Source organism: Lycium ferocissimum, unplaced genomic scaffold, assembly GCF_029784015.1.
Source record: "Lycium ferocissimum isolate CSIRO_LF1 unplaced genomic scaffold, AGI_CSIRO_Lferr_CH_V1 ctg518, whole genome shotgun sequence".
Lineage (NCBI taxonomy): Eukaryota > Viridiplantae > Streptophyta > Magnoliopsida > Solanales > Solanaceae > Lycium > Lycium ferocissimum.
This window is the reverse complement of record NW_026725896.1, coordinates 198,826-223,836: the sequence shown is the minus strand read 5'-3', so window position 1 is coordinate 223,836 and position 25,011 is coordinate 198,826. Positions and strand designations below refer to the sequence as shown.

Genomic DNA, 25,011 nt, shown 5'->3' with positions numbered 1-25,011 from the left:
TTTAGACTATTTTGTGTTATGATAATGATGCTAATATTACCATCTGGGTGGTCTTTGACAGGTCAAAGATTTGGAAATTGAGCTTGAATCTCTAAAACAGAGTGGCAAAGAGAACCTGCAGCAAGCAGTTTCAACTGAGAGGGAACAATTTACAGAGGAAAAGCAAGCAGTTTCAACCGAGAGGGAAAATTTATAAATGGGTTGTTTCTTTTTGAATTGAACTTACAGAAACGAATTTATTTTAAAAAGTCAAAAAAAGACTTTTGGCTAAAAGTGTTTTGTGTTTGACCAATTAATTTAAAAAGTATTTTTTGAACCATCATTGACAAGTTAGTGTTTATGATTAACGAAACTTTTAAAAAGTGTTTACATGTGTATTTTTCTCAAAAATGTTAAGTTGTTTTTTAAAAAAAGTCTTTCGGCCATTTTTTAGCTCTGAAAAATTATTCTAACTACTTCCTAAAAGCACCTTATTTTATAAAAACATCGCAGCCAAACACCTCACTTTTTTAAAATAAGCATTTATTAAAAAAATAAAAATCTTTTGGGAGAAAATAAGCTTGGTAAACAAAGTTATTAATGCATATCATGAGACATAGATTTTACACTTGTCCTTTTTTTTTGTATTTGTTAACTAAGCGTTGTTCCTATTAAACCACTATATATATTTAAATGTATGCGTAATGAAGAAGTATGTCTATCAAACACAATCCAACTTATATAGTAATATATATGGTGAGTTTCATTTTTTTTTAGCCTTGCGTGTGAAGGTCAATAGCATCCTAAGTGAAAAATTGAATCAAATAAAACACCACACTTATTTTAATTATACACATCAAATAGGAAGAAGTGTGCTACTATGTTATACAAGTGAAGAAGCACCACTTAAACCAATCAAATAACAAAACTGAAAAATAAGAAATCAAAATTGAAACTAAAGCCGAAAACTGAACTAAAAATTAAAAATCAAAGCTGGAAAATTAAATAAGAAGCCAAAAATATTAAGCAACACCGGATCCTATTATGTTATTCCGGTATCCCAAAAAAGCTTCAAAATCAATCTCAAAAGACCGGTCTTCAATTCTGGTTGGTAAACTTGCTTGGTTCTTGAAAAAGGTTGTTATACACATATTTTCATGATGTGTATAATTAAAATGCGTGGGGGTTTTAATTGGTTGAATTTTTCACGTAGGATGCGATTGACGTTCACGCACAAGGCTAAAAAAAATGAAACTCACCATATATGTTATGTAAGTTGGATTGTGTTTGATTGACACACTTTGAGGCCAAGTTCAGGGATTCAATAGAAACAACACTTAGTTGAGGTGTCAAAATAAAAAAAAAGGGCAAGTTTAAGAGTTGAATATGCATTAAGCCTAAACTAAATAGCCCGAGATTCAAAATCAAATCATTTAAGTATTTCATATTGTGAAATCCTATATGATTGAGGAATTCACGTGTACTCTGATATTATAAAAATTTAAAAGAAAAATAAGAACATTTTATCATGTACATAATGTTGTGATGTTAATTTATGTGCTTTACTTTCCTTATCAATTGTTTTCAAAACAAATGTTACTTTCTATATTTACTTAATTACCCGACATACCACATGACGCATTTTAAATCACAAATTTTTAGAGAATTTTGTACGTTATACACATCTTTAGTTTAAAATCATAAGATTCAAAAGTTTCTCTAATTGTTTTTAAACTTTATGCTCAATTAAACTAAAACACATAAAATGAAACGCTCAGATTAATACTTGATTTAGTTCATGCAAAAATCCCTAATATTTCATGTTTAAGAGATCTCAAAAGTGGATACATCAAAAACATAATTCTTTTCTTTAATAAAGTTGTAGATAAAAAGAAAATTCTATTCATAAAATTTAGGTGCCGTTTGGCCATAAAAATTATTCATTTTTTTCCGGAATTTTTTTTTCACTTTTGGGCGTTTGGCCATTAATATTCCGAGTACAACTTGAAGTTGTATTCCGGAATACCAAAAACTCAAAAAACTTGTTTTTAAAAAAAAATTCACTTTTTTACAATTACATTTTACTAAAAACTACAATTTCAAAAATTATGGCCAAACACAACTCCAACTTCAAAAATTCCAAAAAAAGTGAATTTGTTTTTTGTATCGATGGCCAAACGCCTACTTACTTGTTATGTGATATTTTTTATTTTAATTTACTTTAAAGAGAACGAGCTCCTCCCATATTTGAAATGTTTTAATTTTAAATTTTTTATTTCACTTACGGACATGATTAGCCACACAATGTCATGACAAATTTATGAAGATAAGGTTAAGAAACTTATTGTTTTTCCTAAATTTCGTGTCTAATCAAATATGTTGGCATAAAATGAGATGAAAAATATAGGAACTTTCAATTTGTCAATTTCATTTTTAAGTCCCTTAATTTTATTGAGAGGTAAAAGAGAAAAAAGAACTAACCAGCTCTTTTGCCAATTGGATGAGGAGCGTCAAAAAAGTTTGTGGCTATTATGTACGCAAACTGACCAGTGTTCTTCTCTAGGCGGCCACTTCCAGTGGAGATTCAGTTGCCATTTTGGAGACATGGAAGCTACCGCAATGCGACCAAACGCTATCAAATTTCTGGCAACCTCAACCTCAATTTCGTCTCTTCAGCCAACAAATGCTGCCGGCGTTAGCTTCCTCGTACCAAAATCTGTCCAACTGACTTCCTCCTCTAAGACGCCCATGATTGCCCGAGCTTCCGACCCCAGAAATGACCAAGCAAATCCCAGCACTGATGAACCTGGCCTTCCTTTCCTACCCCAGGTTACTCTCTCGCTCCCTTTATCTTTAAGAGACCATCAAAGTTTTGTCTGATGACGAGTAATTTATTCAGATAATGGTAAAAAACACACCTGAACTATTACTTTTTTGCTAATTTCACACTTCAACTATCTGTTGTTTCCTTTTTCTACCTGAATTATCACCATGTGTGTATTAAAACGCACATAGTTGAGTAAATGGTGATAGTTCATTAGGAAATATCGAGTAGTGTTTTAATATATACCTAAACTCAGGGTGTGTTACATAGATGGTGAATTGGTGATAGTTAAAGTAGAAAAAAGGAATAACTAATAGTTGGGTGTTAAACTCACGAAAAAGTAACCATTGTTTCTATTTTATTTTCCTAGTACTGAATTGTGAGGTCGGTTTTTGAAATTTGGTGACGCACAGGAGGATTTGAACTTCTTGGTGAAACTGGGAGTGGGTTCAGTTGCGGGAGGAGCAGTTATAAAATATGGAAGTGTGATTTTACCGGAGATAACAACACCAAATATTTCATTGGCTCTGTTTATGATATCAGCTCCAATGGTTGTTGCGGTTGTGCTCTTATTTTTGCAAAGTCGTGCAGATTCATAAGTGTAACAATCACGAACATTTTCTGGGTGAACAAGCTCTGTAGCAATCTGTTGGACTGTAGCAAAATAGAATCATGCTTTGTTCATGATGCCTTTTGATTTTGACCGCCAAAAATATCATGCTTTATTCATGATGGTTTATTCGAGTTTTAGCATTAATCTACCTTGTATTTTCTGTATGTATGCACCGGAGATGAATGCTTGGGGGTCGTAATACAAAGTAGTGTAGCTGTGACGTGAATAATGTGCAACTATGCGGAGATTATAACATAAATTTTCGTTGATTGCTCTTTTTGAGACAGTTGTTTCATAATTTGTCGTTTCTTTTATAACCTAGAAAATTTTTAGACCACAATCCAAAGGTTTATGTGAGCAAACATAAAATTTTATTAAAGAAAGTTCAATTACGGTCTTAAATTTTTTAGTTTAAGCCAGTGTCTAATATTTTGTTGGTCTCGAGGACTAACTAGGGACAAAATCTAACTAATGGCCTAAATAGGGAACATTTGCGTAAATCTACCATCTGGTAGTTTAGATTTATGCGACCTTTGATCGATCCAATTACATACTTATTAAGGAAAATCCAAATATTTTTAACATTTGCACCCATCAAAGGAGTTCGTGTTTTCCCCTCTCCGTTTGATGGCCGTGACATTGGACACCGCAAATTATTTCAGGTAGACAAAGATGGAAGTAATCTACCTAGAGACAAAGAAAATACCAAATGTTCGGATATTTGTCGGTTTCTGTTATAAATGCTTGATGACATACAAAATTTCTTACATAAAAATAGCTGTTAGAATCCAACTCATGGTCATGGACTTCTTTGAGGTGGAGACAACGTATTGCCAGAATTTACAAGGGCGAAGGATTAGATTTCCTAAAAGAATAGGGTGGCTGGATTCAACTTCTCAAGTAGAATAAACAAAAAATTATTCTAAGAAATGAAAGGCCGCAGATCCTGTAATGGCTGTTTTGAAGCACATAAAATTCAACGCCATTGTCCTATAAAAGAGGATTGTTGAGGCAGTATCCCATCACTGAGGATTACAAATTGTCTCTTAACCATTTTAGTGCACCATTTACGACAGACCTGCAATCACAAACCTTTACTTAGAAGCAAGAAATATTCGCAACAGACAGTAAAATTTAATTAGAGCACTTGAACTTTCAAGAAAACCAAAGAAAACGTAGTTAAGTTCAATTATTGCAGAATTATGGCGATGCTAATTGGAAGTGTCAGCGTGATACCATTGGTGCAAATTTTATTGGGAATGTAAGTACATCTATTTTCTGGCAAGGTTGCTGAATTCATACAGCAAAACTACTTAAATGGTTTATGATCATGGGATCTACCCATGGTTTTAGACCGAAAATAGGTGAACTACGTGTGGTCTAACAACATAAGCATCTTTCAAGTGGAAGACTAATTACCAAGAACTAAATACTTCCAAGAAAATTCCTAGTTAAAGAATAATAATCAAGAAATTTACCCAGCAAAATCTGTTAACTTCTTCAATGGATCATCTTGATCTTCTGATGACTCATCAGTTTGTGCTGCAGTTGAATCTGAACTTACTGGAGTTTCTGTAGTTTTAGCTGCAAAGCAGAAACAAGATGAGTAAAATTTTATGCCAAAGGATTGTACTGACTGTAAATGAGATATTCATTTCAACACCTAAGTGCCATGACTTTTGGCTTACTTAACCTGATCATAATTTTCATACACTCAAGAGCAACAGGTGTTTCCCTTTGGAGCAAGCAGAAATTCTAACCTTCGATAGTCGATACTGTGAGTGATTCAGAGCATATTTTTCCTATCCTCAGCGTGGTAACTGGTAAGTGTTTTCGGTTTTGGGACAATTGTATAGAGGAGGGATCCTAAGACTTGACTGTAGTTCGTATAATCATGTGCTCTAATTCTCTGAGCTGCATGCCTCATCCAAACTGCATTGGATATATTTCCAAGAGCACCCTTTTAAAAGGATTTCCTCTTCCCGAATATTCTAGGTGAAGAAACATAAAGGAGCTTTCATATAGTAGGGGGTATAATCAATTACTTCATTTCTCAATTCACAAGTAATACTATATTCCTCATATTCTCTCACATTTTGCATCAGTTTTAACTTCCTGAAGCATCACACAAATTTCCAACTCAAACTTAGTGGTTGATCTTGGGGTGTTTAAGTAACTATCCAACTACCCACGCTTCCTGTTGTTGCCGTTAAAAGTAGCCAAAACCTATCAGTGAACTCGCCAATGGTTCATTTTCATATTCATCAATAGCATCTCTTACAGAACAGATGAGCCCAGGTCTTAGTTCCAAAAAAGATAAGAGGTAACAGTTATTTGGAAGGATATATCCACTTCTGTTTGATAAGATAAGTAAATATTTGGAAGTATATATCCATTAAAATCAGCCAAACAAGTGACAGATCATTCTCTTCTACTCTCTGTCTCTGGACCTCATCGTGTTTCACTAATGTCACAACCCATTGTCATTATTGCTATAATTCATGTATCGAGAATTGAGAAATCGATGAATCAAGAAGTAATCATATACCAGTTTGCTGAACCGTCGGGCGAGTTTTTGTACGGGGAGTGCTTGATGCCTTATTTAGAGAAGCAAGGTCTTCAAGCAATTCACGCTCCTTCACACTGCAAAATAAAGAACCATGCATGAAGTTCTGACCATGCATAGACAGAAGCAATTATGAGAGCACTTACTTACAAGCCCTAAATTCTCGTGTTAAAAGATCAGATCTGTTTTATATGTGAAAATCATTTCCTATGTTCATTTTAAAAGCACCATTTCAGAAGCCCAGAGGGAATAGTTTGCTCCATAGGCATTTGTATGCAGAGGATACTAATAAACAAAATTAGATGGGTATACTGATGAGTTGTATATGGATGTTTCACCAGTCCTGAGTAACAGTTCCCTTCCCTTTTATTTTTTAACTCCTGAAATCAGGACATATGACCACTAGGCTGGCTGGCAAACGAGCTATAAGAGTGAAAGAAACTCAGCTTCAATTTTGACTCCTGGTTCTTTTCTAGATCAAATCAGCAAGGACAATCTCCATTCTATCATGAGAAAAACTATAAGCTAAGCCTAAACTTATCCATGAAATTAGTTCCCAACCGTGTCCGGCATACTCCTCAGGAATGTGATTAGGCAGAGTGACACAAGTGGATATGAAAACAGACATGTATAATTAGTTCATCATCTACAACTTAACACTTGCGCACCTGATGCGTTTTGGTATGCCAACTTTAATTGTGAACAAGTGATCACCACGTATTGATGGCCTATTCAGCTTCGGTGCACCTTTCCTTGCCAAGACAAGCACATCCCCAGGTTGAGTGCCTGGAGGAATCTGGAGATCGGCCATCCCTTCCACTGTTTTAACCTGAGGAGAACATCAGGGAGAAGGAAACGCACTAAGAATAATGATATCAACAAAGGCAATTGAAGGAGGGCAAAATGAGGTGGCCTTGTACAGATGCCAAGCTTTGGTTCTTTCTCTCACACCCCCCTTTCTTTCTTCACCTAGGAAGAAAGACAAATCCTCCAAGCGGACAAACATAGAATATAGAAGGATCTCGTCATATGGCACGAGAATTACAGTACTATCATGCATCTGTTGTCTGAGGAAATTTAAAAACTTGTGAAGTTTTCAGAATCTTGTATTCGTTTGTCTCTTTTTCAAGTAGATGTACCTTGCCCCTGGATCTGATAGGGGCAATATCTTGAAAGATGCTCATTTGGAAGGAGCAAGCACCAATATCTATGAGAACCAATTTGAACTCTTACTGATAAATCTCCATTTCTATTTTCCTGACTCACCAATAACATATGAAACTAGGCTCTTAAACAATACTTCTAGACATGCTTTATCTTGAGAGTAACATTGTTTACATTGATACAATAAGAACAGCGTTACAGCAATATACAGATTATTGGGGTTCACGATCTTATTTCACATTCTTATCAGAATATGACAGGAGTCCAGGCAAAGTTCATGTAAAATTACCTTAACAACAGCCCCAAGTATAGCATCTAGATAACCAACTGAAACTGTTGAAATTAGATTTATGCCATCTCTTTGGATCTCAGGTATCTCTTCAATGTCAAGATAGACAAAGAGATCTCCAGGCGGGGCCCTGCAAAACATAGTAATAAATCAACTAAGAACCTGAGCTATATGTTCTCAATCTCAATTTGTATATGAACATCTAATATGTGATGGATTCAGGGTCTCAGAAATCACATTAAGGGTTTATATCTTTCCCTTTTCTACCATACAATTAAGCATTTGACAATGTAAAGGCCAGCAAAAGAGTACTGAGACATTGCATAAAAGTATAGGACAGATCATTTAGGCGATTGGCTCTCTTGGAAAATTATCACATCCGACAAAAGGTACAAATAACACATAGAAGATAAAATGAAATGGCTGCCTGAGATGGTTATCATATCCTCTTTAGACCTCCAAATCCACCAGCCCGGAGGTTTCCCACCATGATGATTCAAGATGTTAGAAGGAAACGAGGTAAACCAAAATCACATATAAGAGATCTTCTCAAAGATCTAGAATCTCTACCCATCCATGCAGACTTAGAGAATAACAAAACATAATGGAAGGAAAAGGTTCATACAGGAAATTCAAACCAGTTCGTCATGTTTGTACACTTACTTTAGGTCCAACAATTGTTAGGAGTCTATTTAAACTGATTAAAGATTTATATGTTAGAGCCAAGACGGAATTCAGGACTACGGAGTATTTTTCTTTTTACCAAGGACCTATGTTGCTCGAATCCTCTAAAAATGTTGTTGCACTCGCATTGGATCCTCCAAAATAATGCATTTTTTGAGGATCCGATATGGGTGTTGTGAAATTTTTTGAGGATATGAGCAACATAGCCAGGGACTAAGGAGTATTTGTTGACCACTCATCCAAACGTGCTAGTTTTAACTTTTAATCAAAAATGTCACTTGCATTCCTCATATGTCCGAAACAGCAAGAGGGAACCCCTATATTTCCTAAGATCGCGACATCACTTCGCTAGAAAAGTCCCACTGATTGTGTAGAATAAATAAAATTAAACACACTCTTAATCCGAAATAATCTTAATAGAAATGAAAAGCCTCCTACTATAAGTCTTCATTTCTATCTTCTCCTAGCCCAACTTGAACCAATCATTTTTTAAACCAACCTGGCATTTGACAGATGAAATTTGGAAAATAATGAGCATGGTTAATGGATGAACATGGAAATCTTGGAAATAAGTTTAAGGATAGCTTGAACTTTTCTTCTCGTATTTCATTTTTTAAGGTGTTGTCATGGGTCTAATTGTTTATAGGTAAGGTAACAACATGTTTCTGTAAAGGAGGCAAGGCAGCATCTTGTCCTTTTACTCTCTCTCTCTCTCTCTCTCTTTACGGAGTGAGTAAAGCATATTTTGAAGACAACACTCAAAATTGACTTAGTTAATAAGCTAAAGGTTGCTGAAAGATTATCACACTGTAGGTGTGTGTACGTGGGTCCTCCCCCTGCATATACACACACCAGCAGGGATAATTATGAAGAACCATTATAGGGACCCCCCACCAAAAGAATAAAAAAGAGAAATTTATGCATGCAATTGTCAACACATTGTTTTACTGAACATGCAAGAATCCCAGGGATGTTCTACTGAACCACAATGTATGCAGACTATTGTTACAGATATGCAACTGTATAACTTGAATACATACCCCCTAGGACCTGCATCACCCTCACCAGCAACTCTGAGGATACTGCCCTTGCTCACTCCAGGGGGTATCTTGACTTTTATATCTTTCTTCACTCGTATCCGCCCCTCGCCTGAGCATTTACGACAATATTCAGAGATCATTTCACCATCCCCACCACACTTTGGGCAGACAGAAACCTACACTTAATCCGAATAGATGGAAAATGAAAAAATGAGTATGAATATATAGTTTTCGTGTGACAAAGATAAGAAAGCCAAGCAATGTAAGAATCAAGAGATCAAACAACCAATCAGCAAAACAAAAAGAAACGCTCAGCAAAAAGATTAAAACAAAATAAATATGTCATATCAGTTAATAAACCGGAACGATAACAGCATCCAGGCAAACAAGTAATTTTTAACTAGAGATTCTTTCAACCATTAGCACCTCCTTGTGCATGGAAAGACTGAATTGGGGCATTCATCATTTATCTGCAGTAGTCATGCCATTATGCATATCATTTTGCTACATGATTTTAGATTATATTTGATTATTTTTCCAATTAACTAAAAATGCAAAGTAAAGCCTTACCCTTGATTTCTTTAATAATGAAAACTTTCACCACATCCTAGATGCTAGCTCTCTGAAAAGCAAGCTAAATAATTTTAGTTCATTTCAGCCAAAATTATTTCTATTAAGTACGACGTATTTAATTTCAATTATAGAAAAAGATATATACTTAATTTTAATCACAGATTCAGCAGCATCAGTTCAGAAGCACTTCGTCTTGCCTACCTAATTATTCCATAGGAGTTGGAAAGACGTTATTAGCTCAAACTGCCAAAGGAATTCGAACCTCTTTGAATAACCCCTTCAATGTAAATCTTTCTAAGAACTTTCTGAGCCTCTTTGAACACTACCCAGAAGCCACCTGATCTTCTAGAACATGTATAGTCAGCCTCACAGTTAATTATAGGCAATATTGATGGTGTTCAAGTAAAACCCAGTGTTCCAAAAATGACACTGTTAGCAGTAGGAGTGGCAAATTGGTAAGGTGGGCCAAATTATGCCGAGTTAAAACAGGTTGAGTTAGTATATGGATCATAACTAAACCACTCACCCTAAAAGAAGCAGTTGCAAGTTGGAGTCCATAGAAAGTGGATAGATCCATCAAGAAAATCTGGCAAATGGTACCAGCCTGTATATTTTGGTGTATATGGATGGAAAGAAACAACAGGTGTTTTGATGGGATTTCAACTCCTAACTGCTCCTTGAGACCTAAAAGCTTACTGAATCTTTTTAGTTGGAGCAATCTTTCCCCTGTAAACGAAGCAATTTTTTGATTACTGAATCTCTTTGAGCCCCGACTAATCCCGAGGGTGCACAGGCCCCTCGGCAAGGAGTTTCCATAGCAATCTTTCCCCTGTAAAATTGTTTGCACCCAGCGAGTTTCGAACAGACCTTGAAAGGAGCACTCAAGGCTCAAGTCAATTGCCATTTCCCTTTTAGATTTCATTAGTTCCCTTTCAATGGCTTAACAGCCTTGAGTTTGTGCTATAGGCTTTAACTCCCAGATCTTACTTATTTTTTAATTTTCTGGAGTTATCACCTACTTTTTCTTTGTAACTTTCTTGCATCTACTTGATGCTTTTCAATACAACCACTGACTTCATCAGAAAAAGAAAAAAAGAAAAAAAAAGCCTAAACCACCCAGAGTTGGTCAATTTGGGCTAAACATTCAATCATAACCTGACCCGCCTAATCCAATATCATGTTCCTTCCATTTGACAAAAAAAAAAAAAAAAAGGAGGTAACACTTGTATATTTATCCAAAAATCAGACCTGCCACAAACAGTTACAGGTCTCCATAGTTACGAAGGATTATTCAGAAGATCTTCAATCCAATAACAAAAACTTGTATAGAACCTAAGACATCCATAAATAATTCTAGATCTTCCATATACTCCTGTTTACACCAAAAGTAGAATGAAGCAAGACAGTTCATTTTCATCTTCTGTAAAGAATTACACTTATTTATAAAACATCTAAGGTTCCTTTCGCTCCACAGACCACCAGATGCAGGCTGGTATAATTCTCCATCTCTCTTTGTGGCCAGAAAGGCTGCCATAACTATTCCAAATCTCCAGGACTTTTACAATTTTCTCAGGCACTTGATAACCCTTTCAAATTGATGAATAAACTCCATGTCTGAAAGGTAATCTTGCAGTGAATATAGAGGTGACTAAAGTTCTCTGCTTCTTCTCCACAAAAGAAGCACTTGGACAAAGAGGTGACTAACAGTCTCTGCTTCATCTTCATCTGTTTATTTGTTTGTCTTATAATTTGTTTAGTTACCAAATCAAGCTAAAAAGGTTCTTTACTTAGTAGAGAAAGAAAGTGGATGAACACAAACTGACAAACATAATCAATGAAAAAGAACTCTTTTTTTTTTTTTTTTAACAGATGATTTAATTTGGGTTGTGCCAAATTGACCCATTAAAGGATTTATTCCCAACCCAAACTAGACATGTTGGGAAAGGATATACTTGTATGGGCTAAAATTGATACTCCTAGTTAGCAGCTGATCCTCTTTACATGCAATAGCAACAGATTGGTTTTCTTAAAAATGACCCGGGACTCCTGAAAACAGACTCATTTTCTAATACCAAATAAGGCTGCTCTAGAGGATAAGGGTCCAATGACCATTGAAAGTGATAAAGAAAAAAAAAAAATCCGAACAAATTCATATAAAAATGTAACCTAAATTATTGAGACCACCAAAAGAATAGATTTATACGCTATTACCTGTGAAAACATGCCAAAAGGTGTTTGTTCGGTCCTCATAACTTGACCTCGGCCACCACATGTTGAACATACCCTCATTTTGGAGCCTACCTTTGCCCCAGTTCCCGCACAAACTTCACAAGTTTCAAGATGTGAAAGCTCGAATTCTTTTTCAGCTCCAAAGATAGCCGCTGAAAATTCTAATGTCATGTCGTAACTGAAAGGCATTGAAGTGTAAATAAACTCTATTAGGCTTGCCATTATATCATTTAATCTGCAAACTCATAGTCTATATGAAATAATGTCTATCTATTTCTACTTTTATGCTTCTAAAGTAAACAATGTTCCTAGGATAATATTTATGCTTTATTTGTGCAAGTATACACAATTAGCCCGTCCAGTTTGAACTTGGCATACTTCTTTATCTCAGGGATTGACATGTTAAAGAAACGCATACCTGCAATTCATGTAAAGACCATTTCAAGCACAAAAGTATGCTGATATTATACTCAGCTTTTTCTTCAGGTTATAAATATAGATCAATAACATGAATATACATGATATCTAATAACAACTGATTCCTAATGAAGACTCCAGCTTTACTTTGAAATAGAGTTAGAGACTCCTCTGTACCTAAGTTTTACCAGTGGTTCAATCATACTACGGTAGCCTATCAAGTTGTCAGAATAAGAATTCTCCTCATGGTTAGCAATAATTGTGACCATGATTTCGAGAAGTTCCTTGATTGTACAAATTCTCGTTCTAAGGGAACTATGTTCTACCAGTGCTATAATATCAGTTCGAGGCTATATTCTTCCTAAGTTTACCTGTCATACTATGCTAGCATATTACTTATCAGGAACAGCTTTCTCCTCATGGTTAACGAAGTATACTTGTGACCAAAACCTTTTTGTTATAAGTACACCCGTGAATTCTAATGAAGTTGTTTAAGTGTCAACTTATTCCAATCAGCTCCTGACTCACCGTAGATCTTCACCCTTGGTAACAGTACTGCGGCGGCGCGTTCCAAATCCAGATCCATCCATTCCAAAACCACTCATAGAAGGGCCAAAGAATGTCTCAAATAGATCAAAAGGATTTGTCTGCAGTAGAATTCACCAAAAAAGAAACAGATTAGGGTTAAAGATAATTTCCATATAACCATGCAACTATTATGTATCTTCCCACTTTCTTCTACAACCTCATTTTACCCTTTTTTGGAGAAGTAAATAAAATAGAAGATTAGCATCTGCGAACGCAACCTTTACACATTGATGCATTTACTTAGACTCAAGTCCAACTAGCACTCCTACATCAAACAAAACCCAATCGTTCCGCTAGCATGCAAAAAACAGAAAGTAAACGGATATTAACGTTCGATTCAACTTATTTCATTTGGCGTTCTATTTGCAAATTGATATACACTTATCTACATAGGTATGAAGAATTCTATTCTTCTTTTAATTCATAATCTTATTAAACTAATACCTTTTCTCCTTTTTAAGTGGTGCGAGGAGAAATGGCAAAGTTTCTGATATTAACCATGGCATGCCACTCAACAGAAGTGAAAATCACTCTTTTCCTATTTGACAATTGCATGACACAGAGAATTCTATGAACCTTCTCAATTCACAATTTAATACATTTTCCTCTTCAATTGGGATGGGAAGAAGAAAAATAAAAAAATTAGCACTTATAGTGGCGGGAGGGACAAATACCGGCAACTATAATTCCCAAAACTTGCAGATATTGCGTATGTAAGCTATAGTACAAGAACATAATTGAACTTCCTGCTAAAATAGATGGCACACCTAAAAGTCACCAAGGAAATAACTGCTTCCAAACCCTTGCATAATTAGAGAAATGCCTAAACTAAACATACGATATGAGCAAAAGCAAATGTCAACACTTCCCATCAGAGGGAGCAAAGTTAGTATGTGACAAACTTTAAGATCATGATATTTGGAACTTTATTCAGTACTTCCTCAGTCACAATTTCTTAATCCTACTTGCAATTGGCAAGGAAAATAAGAAAAAGTTGATCAATGAGTTGTTTAGAGGTAACATGCTGGGCTATAAAAGTTTCAACGAATAGAATAAAAGTTGCATAAGAGGAGTAAAAGTAGGTCATACGATGTGCCTTCGAGATGACTTAAAAGGTTAAAGAACGCGGATATTAATTTGGGAAGGACTAAAAGGAAATTAAGATTATCTTTTTGGAATGACAGCAGCAGTATCACGCTGAAAACATAAAATAAGAATTTATGGCATACCGTGTAAGCACCAGCACCACCTTGGGCCCCTACAGAACTTTTTACCCCCGCTTCACCATATTGATCATATAATGCTCTTTTCTTGTCATCGGATAGTACCTGGACAGTTAAACTTCAGAGTCGATTCAAAAGAGTCAAAAACAAAAGAGAAATACGTCAAAATACTAATACCGGGATTCTAAACCTTTAAATAGTTTGAAAGCTAAAACATGACACTTCTACCTTAGTTAAAAAGCAGACAATTTTCAGAATATATGAGGAAATGGATCAGTTCGGGTTTAGTGGTCAGACAACCAATGCAGTTTCCAAGGTAGATAAATGAAGAAATAGATTGAATAAGTGGATAAATAGTAATTCCATCACGCAAAGGGGAGAGGGGGAACATAAAGATGGCAATGCCAAAATCTGTATAAATTCCACATATACCTGAAGATCAATAGTTTCAGAAGGAAATAAGAAAAACTGCCTGGGATCAGATGTTAAAAATAGTACCTCATAGGCATCTTTAATCTCCTTAAACTTTTCTGGTGCGTTAGGTTCCTTGTTGACATCAGGGTGATACTGTAAAACAATATCAAAAGTCAGAGACAGATTATTGGAAAATAGAATAACGTGTTGCTGTGGAACTATCTTAATTGTGAAGGCCCAAGGAACTGGGTAAAGTGTAGCATGTAGTTGTAAGATTAGCATAAGATTCCTCATCCTACTAGAGTATGTATGTTATGGACACGCACAGAAATAAACAATTAAAAAATACAAAGAAAAAGATAGCATATGCAGACCAATGATTCATAATGCATCAGCATCTTTTCAGTCTAAGCTACTTCACGAATAGAGGCAGTCCTGATCATACAAAAAACAGATTAAAGAGTAGCATAACATAATTGAAGTAAGAACGGAAACTGATAATTAGCAAAGGCATATAATATACGGAAAAGGCTCAAATATGCCATCCAACTATCGGAAATGGCTCATTTATGCCACTCGTCAATAGTTTGGCTCATTTATGCCATCGAACTATAGGAAATGACTCATTTATGCCATCGAACTATAGGAAATGGCTCATTTATGCCACTCATCAATAGTTTGACTCATTTATGCCATCGCCCGTTAATAAAAATGACTCATCCATGCCATATTTCAGTAAAGCTGGTTTTACAATACCACATGACACGTGGCCTCCAACTAGATTATGGTTGTGGGTGGGTAAGGTGTATGGGTCGGATATTTTATTAATTTGGTATTTAAAATTGGGCTGGTTTAATTAAACGACGTAGACCTCTAATTGGAGGCCACGTGTCATATCTGGTATTATAAAACCGGCGTTAATAAAAAATGGCATGGATGAGTCATTTTGGTAACGAGTGATGGCATAAATGAGTCAAAATATTGATAAGTGGCATAAATGAGTCATTTCCTATAGTTCGATGGCATAAATGAGCCATTTCCTATAGTTCGATGGCATAAATGAGCCAAACTATTGACGAGTGGCATAAATGAGCCATTTCCGATAGTTGGATGGCATATTTGAGCCTTTTCCGTATAATATATGGTCAGCCACAAGGTTACTTTTCTGTTGTAGCTTGGAGCTCAAATGCACAAACAACCTGAGTCACAATTTGAAGAAGTATCATTTAGTGTCATCAGTAATATACACATGGGTGCAAATAGAAAAAGTGGTTTGATGAAGGCCTCAAATACGTTCTCTTAGAAGTTGTCAGCAACCAGCAATGCCCAAACAATCTCATGTGTTTCTTGGCGGGGCCAACCCAATCGGCACTTTCCAACAAGTCATTCTAAATTGGAAGAATAAGAAATGAACTAGAAAAACTTTCTCAGCCACCCATATATAGCTTCAAAATGGCATGGATCCCAATTGAGCCCATTTGGTCCATTCTTGTAAAATCCATTATTGAACCACTAACACCATACATTAACTCTTTTAATGTTATGCAACTGACGCCAAGCATCAACTCATGCGTCATTATTGTCTCTCAGTTTCCTTTTCCACACACCAAACATCACCAGAGAAAGAAAAGAAAGACACGATTGCTTGCAAAAGGAATCTCATCTTCCAGATTTGGACTTCTTGAATTCTCTATCTTTATATTTTAAGCAAAATATACTATGAATTAGCAGCAGATAAGCCAAGCAAACCCACTATCCTTCTTTATCGCCAAGTAGCAATTATACTTCGCTTAAATCTGGTTGTGATAACACAATAGTTTTTTCTGAAAACAAGAGGCTTGTGCAATAACTGTACTAATGAGATCCCATTGTTTTCGTAAATGAAAAAAAGAGAGAGAAGAGACTTTTTGAGAATGAATTGCTTTATTATTCCGCCAAACATGTTCGGTTTAAACAATGTTTACAGGTTCAGAAAAAGGTAAATAAAGGATCTCTACTCCTAAATACACAGTTACAGAAATTCTAAACGTATTCATATTTACAAGGTATGAATTCGTGCCGTATTTACAACTTCCAAACATTAACATTCTTAACACTGTTCCTCAAATTGGATACATATCGTGTGCTCCTAACTTGTGGCAAATATACTCAATTCTAGAGCTATGACATTTTTTTTTTGCAAAAGATTTATAAGAACATCTTATATGTGATTACTCAAATTGACAAAACATGTCAAATGCACCCTATTTAAATCTTTTGTCGAATAAAATGACAATCTACTTTGGTATCTTCTGTTCTTCCATTAAACTGGGTTTGAAGCAAGGTGTGTTTGGGCACAATGGCTTATTTTCTCTCCCTTGGGAAACGTGTGACCTTTCATTCCCCTCCCTCCGTTAGGGTTCTCCGGCAGTTATCAACCCCATTCTGATAATTTTTCTTCTCTTTTCCCTCCTACATTCCATTTTGCTACTCCCTACTCTATTTCTTTCTCTTCCCAATTTTTCCTTGTGATTTCTTAATCCATCAATCCTCTCTTATCTCGTCCCTACTCTGTGTCTCTCTACCTTGTTTAACTAAACTAAATTCACTTAACTAATACTACTCTACGGCAAAAGTAAGTATTGAAGGTGTCAACTATCATCAAATAAGGGTTCATTGAAGACTAAAAATGAAACATTCTACTATTCACGTTCCTACTATCAACCACATCTTGGTTACAACCACAACCAGAGACGAATCTACGATTTTTAGAATATGGGTGCACCACTGAAAAAGAAGGAAAAATGTATTAAGTGGGAATTTATCCCTAATGCTTTAGGCAAATAACTCAATCTTCAACCAAGTGCACCATTTAGGCTTCTTGTAGCATGGGTTCCAGCAGTTAATATTATACCAATTTTAAAAAATAAATACATAAAATACCTAGTTTTACAGAGAGACCATGGGTTGGAGTGACCCAAAATTACTACATAAAATCACCCCTGCGCACAACTACATCTTGGTTGAATAAACAAAAAGCAGCTTATCTATTAATGTCTATTAAACCCTCACCAGAAACTTTGCTAAATAAACATATATTGTTCCAATCTAACTTTAAACTGACTTCCAAATTATCAAAAAGTTGAGAAAATTAACCAGTTTTTGTTCATGTTAGCTATCTCAATTCACAATGACAGTCAGAAAGAAGTAGAATTCATGAATACAGCTTAAGCCAAGATAGTAGTAATACTTATGGCCTAGGAATAAAATAAAGAGGAAATACATAAAGCAAATTATCTGGGAACAATTAAAAGAAAGCGCAAAAAAAGGATACAGTACCTGTCGAGCTAACCTTCGATAAGCAGCCTTGATTTCTTTATTGTTAGCGGATTTTGGGACCCCAAGTGTGGAGTAATAATCAGCTGCAGCAGCAACCACCAATCGTCGTGCTGAAATCTTCTTATTAAATTGAGAGGAAGAAGAAGAAAAGGAAACGGAAATAAACTTGTTGTGGGACCAACCACCGGAGAAGAAAGTAGAAGAAGAGGAAGAAGGAGGAAGAGAGGGACAATGGGGGCGGAGAGATAGAGAAGTAGTGCTGGCCATTGCCGTAGAGTTCATTGGGACTAGACTGGAGAGAGTAGTAGTAGTTAACTGTTTTGATGCTTGTTTTTTACGACAAGAAGATGAACAAGAGAGAGAAGCTTTTGATTTTTGCTCATTTCGTTTGTTACTATACTATTGGATTACTTATTAGTAAGTACCGTTTTGGCATTTGGGAATTGGGGAAAATAGAAAAGGAAATTAGAGAGAGATGAATGGCTTTCCTATGGACAGGAGGGGGTGAGAACTAAAAGACGTGGTGCCACATATCGACGCGCTTCATTTCCCATATGCCTTTCAATTATACAACACGTTTCTTTTGAAATGCAGTACAAATTTCTCACTTTTTATCTTCTAGTTACGTTTTTATTTTTATTTTTTATATAGTCAAGGTATTAGGACCAACTTGTGCGGAAATAAATTTATGTCCACTAAAATTTAAACATACTGAAAAATTCACCTAGAGCCTGTTTGAATTGGCTTATTTTAAATGATTTTTAAGTCAAATAACTTTCAAGCACTTTTGTTATGTTTAGATAAGATAAAAAAATATTTTTAAACACTTATTTTTAAATTAAAATAAGCTAAAAATCATAAGTTAGAATTCCTAACTTATGATTTTTTTACCTCTATTAAATTTGAACCTAACAAGTTACATTTTCTAACACACCAAAAGTCAGATAATTCTTTGACCTTTTTTAATAAAAAAGCATTTACTTGAATTAACATCTTTCAATGGTTACCAAAAAACTTTTCAAGCTTTGTGTGCTATATTATAAAACTATTAAATATTCATACCTCTTGTTTCTAATTGGCGAAATCATTACACTTGTAGTTTTTAGGCAATTACAACGCTAAATATTTGAGAATCACCGGAATGCCACCAAATATTTTATTGTATACTAGTCAAAACTTGAAGCTGCGTAAAGTGGGGGAAATCATAAATTGCAATTTTAAAAGCAAATATTACAGCCAAACTTTTTAGGTTCTAACATAGTAAGATATTGCCACACAGATAACGTAATGTTGGAAGTCAAGAGAAACTCGAAGGAGAGGAGGGATTGAGTCTCAAATTTATAGAATGCTTTAAGTAATTTCAACATGTTTTGAAGGAATCTTACCATATTTATTTGTTTTTCTCCTCGCTTTAAGTTGCCAAAAGTTTTTTTTTTTTTTTTTTTTTTTGGTTGATTTTAGATTCAAAAAAGACCTGCTGTTGGGTAAAAGAGGCACTTTTTTTCAATCTAAATATGTCAAAGTAATCAAACTTACTCCAACCTCTATCTCTCTACGTAACTTTAACACCTAATAGAACCAGAACCAGAATCAGTGTGCAATTTGCTCTGTTATCAATTCTCTATCAAATCCAGCTATTCTTGCTAAAGAGTTCAATCAGAACGCACACCGCTGCCTTATTGCCGAAAAAGATTAAACAGAAGTAGAGAGTTATCACCATAGAACTAAATGAGGGTAATAATTCTCATCTCACATTGGCCAACACCATGAAGAGGAAAACCTGTTCCCTTCAGCTAGCACCGACTGCCAAAGCTGGAGGACTAAAACCCAGCTGAACCAGCAAAACCTCATCCACCCAATGGCGCCTCAATATCTGTGTATCATCAAGACACCCTTCTCAGACACAGGAAAACAACTACAGAGAGAATGCAACTCATCCATCGCCCAAAATTGTATAACAAACTGAGCCTATTAATAAAGAACAGGTCATAAAGTGGGTGATTTTGCATTGGAATATGAATAGCAGATAGCGAAATTAGCATATCTCATCTCCAGTTTCCTGATATCACTTTAATACTAGCATATTTGAGGCCTTCACCATTTGGATGATGCCCATTCCAAAACTACTAATCAGGGTCATCAACCAAAGTGGCCTCAACTCAACACGCAAACGTTTTCTCAGTCTAATAAAAACAATATTAGTATAGAATTCGCTTAATACATCCTATATCACAGCTGACAAGATGCCAACAGGCTTGTTTCTTTGTATGTTCCACAGCTTCAACTGAACTAGCCTCAACACTAGAAGATGTCTGGATGGAAGCGTCCCGGAATAGAGTTGCTTTGCTGAGCCTGGCGCAAGTGCATTGTCAAAGCATAATTATTCACCTTCAACAATGAACATTGAATTAGGAATTCTGAGTAGACAATCTTGTTTGCATTCATTCCATAGAGAATAGAAAAAGGGAACATAAGAATAATTTATTCTCTTCTCTGCATACGGATGGGGCACTATCCAGTGGTTCACAAAATTACAGAAGTACACTGAGTCTAAAGAACAAGGAGGAAAGTATAGTACACGTGCACTGCAGAATAGCAGTAATGCAAGATCTTTATGCCAATATTCTCTTTTACCTAAAAATACAGGTGCTACTAGCTTGCAGTAATGACCATAGAATACTTCACCAAACAATATAGAAGTACATTCTCCACAGTTACAATCATTTTATTCTCCACAGTTACAATCATTTTTGTAAGTAAAATCTTGCACTTCTCTCTATTATCTCTTCTGCTTCCAACATTAACAAGTATAGCAGAAATTCTCAAACTAGAATTATTACTCCGAAGGTCTAATGTATATAATATATATCATACTCCTGTATCTCATTTTATAATACTCTTTGCATTTTGGTACGATAAGAATATTTGCAATACTTTTTATGAGGTAAAATTCATTAAAAGCATCAAGGAGATGCAAAGGTTGCAAAACAGAGACTAAGTCAGCCTAATACAAAGAGAGACTATACTGAGACCATGGAGCTGACAAAATAAACATTTGAAATTATATAATATCAATCAATACAACTTTCACAAAATTGAAAAAATTAAATTTATTTAGTTATCAAAATTAAACACCATATTCCCTCTATCAAACTAACTTTTCAGTAACTATTAAATGATTTTCAACCACTTAAAATATAACACAAAATTCAATTTAACTTAGACCCTGTGCCCATGTTCATGACATCCGACGGAGGAAGTATATTGCTGCAATGCAGACTCAGTCTTACAAACTAAAATGATCAGAATAAGTGTTCATTAAATAATATGAGAACCAAGATGCAATAAGACCACCGCCAGTAAACATCAGCAATAAACTACAAAGGTCGGATAAAAAAGATGAGACACGTCAGTAACAGTTAGCCTCTAAAACCCCAGTTTTTACCTCAAGAGTTTTTATTTGTTCCTGATATTGAGCGATTATCTGCTTCAATTGCTGCACTTCCTGGTTTCTATCATCATACTCTTTTTGCCGTTCATGTTGAATGGCAACAGCACGTTTGAGAATGGAATTTTCTCTAAGAAACGCTTCAATTTGCTCCTTCAGCATCATATTTTCCTGAAAAAGAAGCGATATGATCAACATCCAAAAGAATTGCAGGTGAACGTCAGTAAATTAGAAGGTCAACATGGCAAATTACCCAACACGAGTATCCAATACCAACCTTGTGAACATTTTGAGCTGCTTCTGCACCAGCATGCACACTAATTGACTGCTCCAGGCTCTCCAACACTCCTGCGGCACGAGCCCTAGCATCATCTACGCTTGTAGCACTCATCATTTCCCGGACAAGCAACTCCACCCATTCTGCACCATCAGCTGGAAGATTATTCTGGAGAGGAGGACCTTCAGATCGAACATCTGGCCCATTAGTTGGTTTTTCTCCTGCAAGAGGCTTGATTGTTTAGGTTTGTGATTCACGAGAAATAGCATAGTAATCAATAAGGACCAAAAAGTGGTGGACACACAAAGGTGGTCTTAACATTTTGATACAAATAGACATACATCAGAGGGCTACCTATCTAGAACACCTGAGAGCTCACATAAGTAGTTTCATACAACTCCATAGAAACGCATACAGGTAAAGACATGCAGTTATGGAGATTAGAAAAAAACACTTGCTATAGACATGCAGTTATGGAGATTAGAAAAAAACATTTGCTATCTCATTTTAGTTTATTGCTACCTTCTTGCTCATGTGTTGGCATGAAATGGGCTCAAATACAGCTGAATAGATATAGAGCCTGTTTGGATGGGCTTATTTTAAGCAGCTTATAAGCTGTTTGCAGCTTATAAGCTAAAACAGCTTATAAGCTAAAAAAAAATAAGTTGGGGTAGCCCAACTTATTTTTTTTGGCTTATAAGTTGTTTTCAGCTTATAAGCTGCTTTAGATAAGCTAAGTCAAACGGGCCCAATTATTTTTTTGAGCTTATTTTAAGCATAAAATGACTTTAAGCTGGCTAGCCAAACACTCAAAAAAGCTGAAAACAGCTTATAAGCAACTTATAAGCCAATCCAAACGGGCTCATAGAGTATTCTTATAGCCAACCCCAACTAGTTTCGGTTTGAGGCTTCATCTACTGGTTGTTGAAGGTTAGAATTTTTTCCTGAAAATGTCTCTTTCAGTGACCATAAAGCACCACAAAATCCAATGTCAACGTCCATATAAGGCAGCAGCAAAATGCCATTTTAAGAATATTACTGTTGACTCAACATCATCTGTAATTGGCAAAAGCTTGATGATCCAACCATATACTTCTGCTGATGCAAAGCATAGAGTCGTACTTTCCCCAAGAATTATGCAACAGCATAAAATTAATAAGAGAATCAACATATTCTCGTAAACATATCTCTTTCCAACCTCAGAAATGGGTATCGATGTATAATGCAAGGAATAATAAGCAAGAGCAACAACTAAAAATCTGGAACATCAAACGGATCAGCCAAATAGGGGAAATAATTATTGGATTCATACCATTATCCATCTCTCCATCAGTAACTGTCTTTGCATCGGCATACACAAGGTTAAGCTCATGTAACCTCTTAATAGCAGCATCCAAGTCATTGCCGCACTCTTCCAAAGCATTCCCAATAAGCTGAACAATACATTGGAAATTGTTATATAAAGAAAACATCAAAACAATCAATTGGGTCTCTTTTTTTTTGGTAACTAAATATATTATTATTGTCAACGTCCCACATCGATATTAAAAATGATGGGTGGTCTCTTTATATGGTTTGAGCAATCCTCACTTCTTGAGCTAGCTTTAGAGTTGAGTTAGACCCAAAATCCATTTCTTTACATGGTATCAAAGCAGGACTCATCCTAATTCTCATTCCCCGACCATATTAAAAAATATGTTCACGCTCCAGATGTCAAGTCCCGGGCGTGAGGGGGGGTCAAGAGTCCCACATCGGTATTAAAAGGGATGGGTGATCTCTTTATATGCTTTCGGCTTTTGAGCTAACTTTTGGGGTTGAGTTAGGCCCAAAACTCATTTCTTTACAATTATCAATTGGGTCTCTGCACACCTAGTAATTAGTATTATCAAAATCAATGGCATACTTACCATTGTTTGTAGCTAACATAACCGACTATAAGCCTTTGAAGATTCCAAATCATTTCATATTTTACTTGGAAATGAAGGTTAAAAGATAGCTGTTTAAGCATCAAATAGCAAAATGACCACAGAATTGATAACTGAAGATAAACAAATTTAAGAAAACTACTGTAAACAATTTCCTCCTCATCAAAATACTAAAACAAGATGAAAAAAGGGGGAAACCTGATTGTCCATATCAGGAAACAAAGCTCTCAGCTGATCGATGAAATTCGACGGCGGCGGCGAAGACGAGAAACGGCGAAGCTTCTTAGAAAGAGGCGGCGATGCTGACGTGGGCGACGGCGATTGTAAATCTTCGAAGAAAGATCTCTTGCCGCACAAAATTGCAGACATTGTTTATCTGCTCCTTAGTAAATCAAAACAAAACAATTTCCCCCCCTACAATTGAGAGAAGATCGATTATATTAGGGTTGGGGATTAGGGTTTTGTGAGTTGTTGCATGTGATGTGAGGTTTTGAGATTCCAAGCTTTTTCTTGAGGTCTACTCCTTTTTAGCTTGGTGGATTTGGTTTGCTTTGTTGGGGTGATGCCTTCTTTTTATATAGTGGACATTTGGTGTGGATTAATAAAAAAGCAAAAAATAAATAGAAGAGGATGAAGGATGGCGTGGGGAGGAGGATTCAGAACACGCGCTAAAAAGAGAGTGTTTGAACCTCTTCCGGATATTCATGGTGGAGCTTGTGGAAGTACAGCGGCAAGTAATATTTGTCTCTAATTGCGAAATATAAGGATTTATTTTTTTATAATTTAATTTGATGATAATATTTTTATTTCAGGGTAAGGAGAATATGATCAAAATGGTATGGGCTTCAATTCCATTTGATTCTTAATGTAACACCTTGTATCTTAAAATAAAGGTTACACTTATATCGTTAGAGTGTCAGAGGAAATTTGAAAGTTTGTACGTATTACGAAAGTGGTTAATTTTTCATGAGGCGCACCCATAACCCCTTGATTCATTGAGAATTTGTAAAAGGCTCCTTAATGAAAGTTATAGTACGTAGAAATACCTTTCCAGGAATATAAGGACCAGGCCAATTGGACTTTGGGCCAAGGAGATATGATCTTCTCAAAATGGCTAATAGAGAGGTTCTTAAGATTCAGTAGAATCGACTAAATTTTCGATACGTCTGCTTTCCAGCCCAGTTTCTGAAAATTCCGTTGATAATTTGAAAAAACTTAAAACATGAAAGTTGTAGCCCTTTGAAATAGCTTTCCAACGGTATATTGTGGATCCTGAACGGAGCTCTGTGCTAGGAGTTATTCCCATTTTACTGAACGCTATCGACTGAGTATAAAAGTGACAGGGGAGCTCGCCCCAATGCGAGGCAAGGGATCGCCTCGGGCTGCGCTCAGCGAGGTAGGGGTTCAAAAGTGGGAAAAATTGAAGAAAATTGTCTAAGT

The 25,011-nt window shown here is 35.7% G+C and overlaps 3 protein-coding genes across 3 annotated transcripts; 1 reads left to right on the top strand and 2 right to left on the bottom strand.

Moving 5' to 3' along the window:
• Nucleotides 1-2,477: 2,477 nt before the first annotated feature.
• Nucleotides 2,478-3,696, top strand: LOC132044770 (uncharacterized). Its single transcript, XM_059435283.1, has 2 exons — nucleotides 2,478-2,808; nucleotides 3,217-3,696. Exons 1-2 carry the CDS (start codon nucleotides 2,584-2,586, stop codon nucleotides 3,400-3,402), a joined length of 411 nt encoding a protein of 136 aa, XP_059291266.1. The 5' UTR covers nucleotides 2,478-2,583; the 3' UTR covers nucleotides 3,403-3,696.
• Nucleotides 3,697-4,119: 423 nt separating this feature from the next.
• LOC132044752 (uncharacterized) lies at nucleotides 4,120-18,432 on the bottom strand. Its single transcript, XM_059435259.1, has 11 exons — nucleotides 17,922-18,432; nucleotides 14,688-14,756; nucleotides 14,196-14,294; nucleotides 12,907-13,025; nucleotides 11,944-12,139; nucleotides 9,160-9,335; nucleotides 7,436-7,565; nucleotides 6,651-6,811; nucleotides 5,965-6,059; nucleotides 4,895-5,000; nucleotides 4,120-4,494 (listed from the first exon to the last, which is right to left on the bottom strand). Exons 1-11 carry the CDS (start codon nucleotides 18,201-18,203, stop codon nucleotides 4,449-4,451), a joined length of 1,479 nt encoding a protein of 492 aa, XP_059291242.1. The 5' UTR covers nucleotides 18,204-18,432; the 3' UTR covers nucleotides 4,120-4,448.
• A 1,473-nt stretch (nucleotides 18,433-19,905) lies between these two features.
• Nucleotides 19,906-24,137, bottom strand: LOC132044753 (uncharacterized). Its single transcript, XM_059435260.1, has 5 exons — nucleotides 23,770-24,137; nucleotides 22,959-23,079; nucleotides 21,647-21,867; nucleotides 21,367-21,540; nucleotides 19,906-20,309 (listed from the first exon to the last, which is right to left on the bottom strand). The coding sequence occupies exons 1-5, from the start codon at nucleotides 23,938-23,940 to the stop codon at nucleotides 20,223-20,225; spliced, it is 774 nt and encodes a 257-aa protein (XP_059291243.1). The 5' UTR covers nucleotides 23,941-24,137; the 3' UTR covers nucleotides 19,906-20,222.
• Between the last annotated feature and the right edge of the window lie 874 nt (nucleotides 24,138-25,011).